This window comes from Alligator sinensis, unplaced genomic scaffold (genome assembly GCF_000455745.1).
Source record: "Alligator sinensis unplaced genomic scaffold, ASM45574v1 scaffold822_1, whole genome shotgun sequence".
In the NCBI taxonomy this organism is placed as follows: Eukaryota; Metazoa; Chordata; order Crocodylia; family Alligatoridae; genus Alligator; species Alligator sinensis.
This window is the reverse complement of record NW_005842638.1, coordinates 781,665-791,957: the sequence shown is the minus strand read 5'-3', so window position 1 is coordinate 791,957 and position 10,293 is coordinate 781,665. Positions and strand designations below refer to the sequence as shown.

Here is a 10,293-nt window from a genome sequence, read left to right as displayed (position 1 = left end):
GTTACAGTTGCTGCATGATACTGATAAATTTGAGTAACTCTGGGTAAATCTTTTTTTGCTAATGGAGATGGATGCATCAGAAGCCACACACAACACCATGAAAACAGATTGCATAGTCGTGAACACACCAGATGCTTTGTAGATCAGAAGAACACTGGTTATAACATATGCCATCATCTGGGGTTGAGAGCAAATCTCACCAAGTAGTCATTGTTAATGGTGCAAATAAACGTCCCATTAGAGTTTCTGACAGAAAAGTTAACATCAGGAAGGAAGTTAATGCTTCATGATTTTATTAATTTTCATGTTCTCCTGCAGAATAATCACAAAATTCACTAACTACAGTGCAGAAAGAACAGGTTCCTGTTTGTGGGTGAAAGAATTCAAGGAACGTGAGAATTGTTAGCAATGCAAAAGTAAAAGGAGAAGAAGGAATTAAAATTCACAGACAGGAGATGGTAATTGCATTTTTTTGTCATTCCAGGTGCCATCAATGTACATCTCTGCACAAGCTTCTGTCCTTCTATCAGAGGGTTCACCTGGGTACCAATTTGTATAAGACAGCTCTGTGCCATCAAGGTAAAGGAATTCACCTGGACTCAGACTCTCCTTTATTCCCAAATATGCATATGGGTTAAAATGTCTCACAAACTCCAAAATGGCATTATTTTCCCCCTTGTTCTTGGGGGATGCAATGAAGCCTCCAGCATTTTTGCACATGTTAAATATGGTTTCAAAATCAGCTGATTTCCCATTGGTAGCAAACAATTTCCCTCCATATTCTATTAGCTGTTTAGTCAAAATAATGGCTGCAAAGTAAAGGGAAAATCTTGTTAATCATTTACAGATGATTTTACACAGTTCTTTTGCCACTGTCTGCTTTCCTTCAAACAAATGAAATTGAGAACCTTACAGCAAAAATGAGTATGCCCAAACTATTGTTTGGTTTGCCACCACATTATTCTCATCCCTCAACCCATGCCTCTTCTCAGGGGGTGAGTGTCAAAGACCTGCTAAAATATATAGACTTGCTGTTCTGCACAATCAAGAGATTATAAACTTGAGAAGAAAGGAGAAGGTGGGAGAAGAATTATTAAGATAGAAAGAGAAAGGAAGGGTAGAAAAATTGATTAGAGAGAGAAAGAGGGAGAAAGAGAGAGAGAGAGAGATGTAGTTAGTAGGGGTGTGTGACGCTTTGGTTGCTGATTCGATTTGGAGAAGGTTCGGCCTGATTTGGCAGCCGAATCATCTAATCTGAATCGACCCATTAAAAGCTCCAAATTGATTAGAAGGATTTGGCAATTGCGTGATTTGGAAAAGACGGTCTTGTAGAGAAACAGAAACTGAGAAGAGGGAGCGGGGCAGGAGGAGGGGAAAGACTACTCTGATATTGACATCTGTAGTTGTCCAGTGGCTGTGACCTTTCTCTGAGTTCCCTTCCAATTGCAACGCTCTGGGGGAGGGATGTAGAAACAACACATCTTTGTGTGAAGCCTTTCTCTGCCTTTTGTGAGCTGTCTCTGCCTGGAAGCAACAGCATGTGAAAGGTATTAGCTGCAGTGGCTGGCTTCCTAGTCAGTCTCTCGCTAGTCTCTCTTCTTGGAAAGGATTGGATATATCTTTCCAATATATTACAGATAGAAGATATAGTACAGATAGAAGATACAGTAAACAGATAGAAGATATATTGCACATAGAAGATATATTACACTTCCACACATGTATTAAACAGATAGAAGATATTACACACACACATATATTAAACAGGTAGTATATTGCACATACAAGATATATTACACACACACACACACACACATTTTCCAGCACAGCAAACATTATGAAGCGTGCTGGAAAGGCAGGTGCCAGGTCCTCCTCCACCCCCCAAACATGGATGCACCCTCTTTCCTGGCAGCAATGAGTCTTCTGCTGCCAGTGGGGCAAGCAGGTGAGAGCAGTACCTGTCTCTGCACCAGCTCCACTAATACCGGAAATAGCTACCAGCACCAGCATGACAGTCTCCTCCCCCCCAATTTCAACCCCCAGCATGAACCTTCCAGTGCTAGAAGAGGAGCTGGATCTGGAACCAGGGGAGCTGAGTGACATAGCCAGGGAAATTCTGGGGAAGGAGGAGGAATCATAGTTTGTGCTCTACACCCCTCAAAGTTCCCCTACAGGCAGGTCTTTTCTGGAAGGTACTTCAGAGGAGGTTGTGGGGGCATGTGGCTCAGCTTCCCCTGATGTTGTGCCTCTGCCTGCTGAGGAGGGGGATAAGGCATGTTCCCCACCCTCAACCCAGAAGTGTGTGTGTGTGTGGGGGGGGGGGGCATAGTGTAGTGTAGTGTGGGAGCATTTTGAGTTGGCAGATGATCCTAGGTATGCTATCTGCCAGCACTGCTTAAGTCAGATCAGCTGGGGCAAGGACATGAAACACTTTGCCACCACAGCAATCCTGTTGCATCTCAGGTGGCAGCACCCCCTTGCCCTTGTTCCTCCTCAGCCTGGCACCAGTGGGAGTGTGCCCAAAAAGAAGCCCCCCTCTTGCTCCAAAGCCCCTATCCCCGTGAAGCAGAGGCAGGCCACCCTGAAGCAGTGGGGGAAAGACACAGACAAAGGGGGACAAGTTGCAAGGCAAGCAAGGTCACCCAGGGCATTGGGGAGATGCTTGCTCTGGATGGCCATTCCTTCTCCTTTGTTGAGCATCCAGGGTTTAGGCAGCTCATGGCACTTGTGGCCCCATCCTACCAAGTGCCCACATGCACCACCTTTACTAGGATGGTGGTGTCCTCCCTGTATGAGGCATGCAGAGAGTACTTGAGGGAGGAGTTGCACAAGGCAGGGCCACAGGTAGCCCTGCACTTCACTTCAGACATCTGGATCAGCCGGGGTGGAGATCATACTTACATCTCCCTCACAGGGCACTGGTGCAATCAGTCATGCCATTGGTGGCTCTCCTTCAAGCAGAGGTGATGGATGGGTCCCACACAGCAAGGGAGATCATGGTGGCCATGAACCACATGAGCAAGGGTGGCTCATTGGGCAGGTGAGCTCACCCGCAGGTTCATGGTCACCGACAACGGGGCCAATATGGTCAAGGCCATCTGTGATGCCAACTTTGTTGGCATCTGCTGTGTGGCACACAAGTTCCACCTCATAGTCAGGGATGCCTTGGATGGGAACAGGGCTCCCAGTGATGGTGCCGTCACTACCAGCCAGCTCATTTCAAAATGCAGGAAGGTGGTGGGCTACTTCCACCAGAGCATCAAGGAAGGCAAGATGCTATGGGAGAAACAGGCAGAGCTGAGCATCCCGCAGCACAAAATCATGCAGGATGTGGAGACATGGTGCAGCTTCACATACCTGATGCTTGAAAGGCTGGTCAAGTAACACAAGGCATCCATGAGATGATCTTGCTCAGGGAGATTAGGATGAGCAGCCCCCTTAACAAAACTGAGTAGGATACCATCTCCCAGATCTTGGTGGTGCTCAAGCCATTCCTCAAGCCATTCCTCAAGACCACCAAAAGACTCAGCATTTGGCGATACCCTCCTTAGCCAGATGATCCCCATAGTGAAGGAGCTTGAGAATCAAATGTAGAAGTTCCAGGGGATTGATGTTCCTGGCTGGGGCAAGCCACTTGCACCATAGGTGCAGGCACTGGTGAAGCAGCTGAAGGAGGGCATCAAAAAATGGCTGGATCTGTTGTGGTCCAGTACTGTCCATGTGCTGGTGGGCATGTGCAACCCAAGGGTTAAGGGAAGCATCTGCAGCAGCAAAACTCTTGATCACTAGATGGAGGTGCTGGTGAACAGGGTCAGAAGGGCAGAGGTGGGGGGATGTGGAAGAGGGGGATCCACTGTCCTGTGCCAGCACTTCAAGCACCACCCAATCTCCTCCACGACAGATGCTGCCAATGTGGGCCAAGGGCATGGCTTCAATGGTGGGGTCCAGAGGCACCTTACCCCACCATCTGGCAAATAGTACTGAGGCCTTGGCGGCTACCTATCTTGCTGAGGACATGGAGCCACTGCAATGTGAACCCTTGGCCTATTGGGCAGCCCAGAGCCAGATGTGGCAGGAACACCTGTCCTCTCCACTGACCAGTGTTCCAAGCGAGAGGGTGTTCAGCATTGCTGGGATGTTGTAACACCCCACAGCACCTGCTTGGATCCTGGTTTGGTAGAACAACTGGTGTTCCTCAAGGTGAACCTCCCACTGCTGGGGTTCCCCAAGCTCCACCTGCTGATGGAGTGAGTGCCACCATCTTCATTCTGCACATATTTGCTTTTTTTATTTGTTTTGACAACCATTTAATGCCCCGCACTCAGAGCTGGCAGTGGCAGTATTTCACCAGCCAGCAGGGGAAGAACATCTCCCTGCTGAGTTCCCATGATAGGATGGACTTGGAGGTATGGATTGGGGCTATGAGGAAGGAGGAGGCCCCAGGTCCTGGGCATGACCTAAAACTGCACCCTGCCAGAGTAGGGAGGCCTGGTGGGACTGCCGGTGTTGTAGTAGCCCCAGGAAATGCCAGGACCATGAACCTCCCTAGTGAAAGGTGGGTAGGGGTGTCTTAAAACCTCCAGCTACCACATGCATGTACAGTCCTGGCTGGGGAAAGCCCAGACCTGTCAGATCTTTGAGAGGCCTGATTCTTGCTGTTTGCAATGGAGTTGTGAGGCTCAGGTAAGTTTAGCTGCCTGGGATGCCATCTGTGAGCTTGGGGCACAGTGTAGGGGAGGTACCTATGGAATGGATGTTACCCCTAGACACCAGGGGTCTAAATGGGCAGCCTTCCCACCTGGGTAACATCTGAATCAGTTTTCCATCAAGGCATGGCAGGAGAAAGAGGGATGGGCGGTTGGCCCAGAAACAAGTGGGCAGGCTGCGATCTAAGCAGCACTGGGAAGATCTGTGAGCTTGGGGCACAGTGTAGGGGAGGTACCTATGGAATGGATGTTACCCCTAGACACCAGGGGTCTAAATGGGCAGCCTTCCCACCTGGGTAACATCTGAATCAGTTTTCCATCAAGGCATGGCAGGAGAAAGAGGGATGGGCGGTTGGCCCAGAAACAAGTGGGCAGGCTGCGATCTAAGCAGCACTGGGAAGACCCACTGTTACAGGCTACCATCCCTGCTGCATTCATCCTGCTTTGCCTTAACACACACAAGGCAGACAAGGTTCTTTGGGTCAATCTGATATCTTTTTTTAGATCAACTGAATAGTTGGAGAAATATATCTTGGCAAGTTTTTGAGTTTAAAAACCCTTTGTCAGGCTGAGGAAGCACCTGCAGTTGGTGTGCATGCTCTTCCTGGATGGAATGTTATAGTGTGTCATAAATCCAATATCTATATTGAGTCCATGAGTTTTTATATCCAGTAGATTTATGAAGTGAAGTTTGTAGGCTTGTCTAGAAAAGGAGTTCTGTAAATTCCCTTTGAGGATCAGGACTGAGAGACTGGAGGGAGAGTGGCTTCCTTGTGAGAAATGTGCCCCCACCGGTAATTGGATATTCTTATCTGTAATAGATGTGCGGTATGTATTCATTCTGGTGCACAGTTGTTGTTTGGTCTCCCCTATATATTTTTCATCAGGGCATTTGGTGCACTGAATGAGATACATAATGTTTCTGGAGGTGCAGCTGTAATATCCAGGAACGGTGATGGTTCTGTTGTGGGATGTAGGAATTGTGGGGGTACTGGAGATATGTTGGCAGGTTTTGCATTTCCTGTCATGGCATGGTCTGGATCCATTCGGTGTGTTTTGGCCTGTAGGAAGTTTGCTTCTGGTGATGAGTTTAGTGAGGTTTGGTGCTTGTTTAAATTTACAAAACAGCTTTTATACACAGGCCTACAAACTTCATTTAATGAATCTGCTGGATATAAAAACTCATGGACTCAGTATAGATACTGGATTTCTGACACACTATAACCTGCCTGCCATGTGACTCCCCAGGTAATTCTCGAATTTTACCTGCTACATCCCCCTTCCCTGCCCCCACTTCCAGCCTGTATCTCACCCCATGACACCTCAATTTACATTTTCACTGACTAGCTTTCTTGCCTGAATACCAGCCTCTGCCTTCTTTACTATTCATTCCATCCAGGAAGAGCACATACACAAACTGCAGATGCTTCCTTAGCCTGACAAAGGGTTTTTAAACCCAAAATCTTGCCAAGATATATTTCTTCAGCTATTTGGTTGGTTTAATAAAAGATATCACATCTACTCAAAGAACCTTGCCTGCCTGTTCCTTAGACCAACATGGCTATAAACAGAAACCCTGTTAACACACACACACACACACACACACACACACACACACACACACAAGTTTTGCTTTCAACAGTTTGATGTGCACTTTCACAGAAGCCCCTGCACCTATCTCCTTGAAACCTGGCAGGCTTCCTGCCCTCAGAAGGGGCTATCATCCCTGCCGCTTTCACCCTGCTCTGCCTTAACACACACACAACACAAGTTTTGCTTTCAACAGTTTGAGGGGCACTTTCACAGAAACCCCTGCACCTATCTCTTTGAAACTTGGCAGGCTTTGTGCCCTCAGAAGGGGCTAATATTTCTGTTATTTTCATCTATTTCTGAAAATAAATGACAAAGTTATAGGTATTTAGTGATTTCCCGTTATAATCTATGGCCGAATCACCAAATCACACTGAATCAGCACCAAATCTTTCGAATCCGATTCAGCCGAAAGATTCAGGACAGTGATCCAAATCACTGAATCAAATCACTATCCCACAAATTGGCTGAATCTGAATGCGAATCAAATACTGGCTGCTTTGCACAGGCCTAGTAGTTAGGTTTGTTAGTCTGAAGGCAGGCAGAAGGCAGGGAAAAGTAGCACTGTTGAGACTCATTTGTTCAGAGAGGCTTAAGCTTTGGCAGGTGTCAGCCTATTTTGTCAGATGCACTGAGTTGACTTGCAGAGCACAGGGGTATAAACAGAAAGAATAAAGTAATTTAAATTAAAAGATAGGATAATAGGGAAGGAAAGATGGGGACAGTAGAGGACAGTAGGGAGGGATAGAGAGGTGAAGTTCAGTTGAAGAGATCACCCTTTGGGTTCTCTTCTCTAGATTTCATAATAGAAGTTCTTCCTACATTACCTTCTATGTCATGTTTAACACCCCATTTATTCTCTTCTCTGGATTCTCTCCTATGTCTCCTCATCTGTCTTAAAGATCTATAAATCTACAGGATGAGGGATTACAGTATGTTGGAGGAGACTCAGTTAATCAAGTCTGCTGCAGTGTGGTAATTACTTCACTCCAGCAGACTCCAGTGGCATGTGTATCAGCATCCCTAAACTGAAAAATGGCAGTGGGAGTGCTTTAACAAAAGCTCATCTGACGAGCTTTAGTTAAAGCACCCACTGCCATTTTTCAGCATGGGGATGCTGATACTCATGACTGTCTGGGTTCTTTAATTAGAGTAGCTCTGAGAGTCCTTCTAATTAAAGCACCCACCCCACCACTCCTGGAGCACATGTATAAACACCCAGAGTGCCTGATAAAGAAAGAGACTCCTGAAACATTTGTGTAGAAAGTTATTGTCATTTAGTAAGTTACCCATTGCTGGTAGACTATGCTTAGTAATATAATTACCATTACACCAACAGAATTAGATTTATTACTCTCCCATCCTCAGAGCCATGTAGGATTTCTGATTTTGTCTTTCGGATTTTGTGCCCCCAGAAATAGAATGTAAAATCTAATGTAGAAATGCTCAGAAAATTCTGCCTGATTTCAAGTTTCTTTAATTTTTCCGATCTAATTTGTAGTCAACCAAATTATAAATCAGGAAGTAAGAAAAAGCAGACAAATTACCTGAAGTGTTTCTTGTAATTTGGTGCCAAAAGACAGTGGCAAGCCTATGGACAAAAATAATGTATACACTCAATCTAAAATGTTGGAACTAGGCTTTACATATAAAGTAGAAGTAGTTATGGAAAACTAATTGCAATTTTCTGAAACATTCTTCTTTTTGGTATACGTTTATCTAATGGTTTGTGTGAAATTGTTTGGTTTCAATGTTTTAAATAAGGGACCTTTTGATATGCTGATAATATATTGTGTTCCTGAAGGTTACCTGGTGAATGGAAATGCTTAGCTCTTGAGGTTAGTCTTCTATGCCATGCAGCATCTTTGTATCCACCTGGGCATGAGTGGGTGTGACAGGTGAGCCATGGTCAGACAGCAGATTTTGTTCTGCTGATATGTACCATTTATGACTTCCTTGCTGTTTTAGAAAGGTCTGGTGGGGTGAGGTAGAAACAGGCTTGTAATTACTAGAAGGCTTGTCCCCTTCTAGTAATTAACCTAGCAAGAAGGTAATAGTTTATTATTACATTCAAGCACTGGAGTAACTCATTGGTACTGCTGATATTGGCTTCACATTTTGCTGTGCACCTTTGACTGAGGTTGTTCTACCAGCAGAAATGTAATTTTATCGTGTTAACATTTAGTTCAATTAAATTCATTTCTTACCTGTAAAGTATGATTCTGCTCTGAAAAGTGACTCTGTAATGACGATCAGTTGCCGTTGTATTGATAGTCCCTCAGAGTCAGACATTTAAAGTTATATAGGTACCAAAAGGCTCAGAGAGATTTTTTTGTTAGGTGCTAAGGCAAGGGCTGGAATAGAACTTGTGGCATCTCACCTTTCTGTTCCCCTTCCTCCTGACCCCTGCACTTACCCTACTATGCTCTCAGTTTGCCAGTGGAGAGGGGTGGAACAGCTGCAGAAGCAAACAGTGTGGGAGGAGCTGTGGGGGGAAATGTCACCTCCCTTTCTGCCATTGAAAACAGGTGTTTTGGAGGTTTCTCAATAGATGTCAGCATCTGAAAAAAAAAGAGGCGTTGTCTGCCACCCACAGGAACAGGAGTCCAGCCCCTGCCACTGTTCCATGTGTCAGCACCACCGGGCATGTAGTCCTGGCCAGATGCACCTCTGTAGTTCACTGCTTTCCAGTTAAATCCTTCATGAACCCAGGGTAGTTCCAGCTCTCTCATTCTTAGCTATGTAGGTTCTGCAGCAGTAGCAGGGAGTAAAAGATTCCTTAGCCAGAGCTGCTGGTATTATTAGGGCAGTACAAGCTATGCCCATCTGTTCAAGGGTCCCTGTTAGGTTCTGACTATTATTTTTAATGTGGTTGTGTAGTAGACTGGGGCCTGAAACTGAACCTTTGTATGAAGCCCCCAAGGTAACCTTACCACTATCTGCAGGTAAAACCTATCCTGGTTTTAATCTACTTGACAACCATATAATCAAGCATCATCATATAACCCAACTGTATTCAGTTTATCAAGTGTAATCATCAAATACACCAACACATCCAGATTTCAATGTAAGTAAGACTTGTGGATACCTTTTTTTCCTTGGTTTCCTTTCCCACAAATTCCTATGTACTCTTTTTCAGCGTAGGATGTCACCAGCAACAGGGTGAGTGCTGTGGTTACATGAAACAACTGAGGTGACAGCATCATTTTTGGCCAGCTGTAAAATACAGGTAATTTATTATTTGATATTGTTATCCTTATCAAAAAAGAAGAAAAAGGAGAGAAAAAAGGTTTAGAAATGTTAATTCTTTATGTGGACGTAACATTTTGTCTTTGGGGCTGAAACTTCCATTAGCTTAGTCATCTTTGCTAGTGAAACTGAGTTTGATAATGTAGCTAAAATTAGCCTAAGTTTAAATACTTATTGTATCAAAACAGGCAATTTATCTTTTACAATATAAAGTTTAAATACTTATTGTATCAAAACAGGCAATTCCTCTTTTACAATATCCCCAACTAGCCATTTTATAGACAAAATAAACAATTTCTTTCTTTTTTTAATATAAATGATTAACTTCTCCCATTTTCTCTTGTGGAACAAGCTCTAGTTTCAGTTTTAATTATGCAAGCAACAACAGACATATTAACTACAGTAAGGAAGAAATAGTCAAGGTATACACTTAATCATTACTCAATCAAGAGAAAAACAATTGTTTAACCTTTATGTTTCTAATCCCTCTCTTTTCACAAGCAGAAATCAGCATTCTAAATCCTTATCAGAGGTTATTTCTCCCCCAAGAAAAGACTAGAGGTGTAGTAATAGAGAAGAATGTAAGGAGACAGTGAAAAAACCCATCTAAGATGGAAAGTTTAAACAGAAAGATTTACAGTAGTATGTAACTATAATTTTTGTAATTTATACAGAAGTTTGACTTACCCTTCAGTTCCCAAATGAAATAGAAAAGGAGCAAGGCAAGACCCAACTTATAGGGTTTGTA

At 44.3% G+C, this 10,293-nt stretch overlaps 1 protein-coding gene across 2 annotated transcripts; it reads right to left on the bottom strand.

Annotated features, from left to right (window-relative positions):
- Nucleotides 1-318: 318 nt before the first annotated feature.
- LOC112551868 (pulmonary surfactant-associated protein A-like) lies at nt 319-9,512 on the bottom strand. Of its 2 annotated transcripts, none has more exons than XM_025215254.1 (2): nt 9,385-9,502; nt 319-809 (listed from the first exon to the last, which is right to left on the bottom strand). In XM_025215254.1, exons 1-2 carry the CDS (start codon nt 9,500-9,502, stop codon nt 436-438), a joined length of 492 nt encoding a protein of 163 aa, XP_025071039.1. In that variant the 3' UTR covers nt 319-435. The 2 variants fall into 2 exon arrangements, 1 of the variants encoding a protein (XP_025071039.1); XR_003096195.1 differs by lacking the exon at nt 319-809 and adding an exon at nt 8,662-8,857 and having other exon boundaries at nt 9,385-9,512.
- Nucleotides 9,513-10,293: the final 781 nt, after the last annotated feature.

Bases quoted from the DNA above. Each gene is read 5' to 3' on its own strand.
- LOC112551868 (XM_025215254.1), bottom strand. From the start codon at position 9,502: ATGATGCTGTCACCTCAGTTGTTTCATGTAACCACAGCACTCACCCTG. The intron at 810-9,384 runs GTATCCACAAGT...TTTACTTTGCAG, and splicing joins AGGAAACCAAGGAAAAAAAG to CCATTATTTTGACTAAACAG.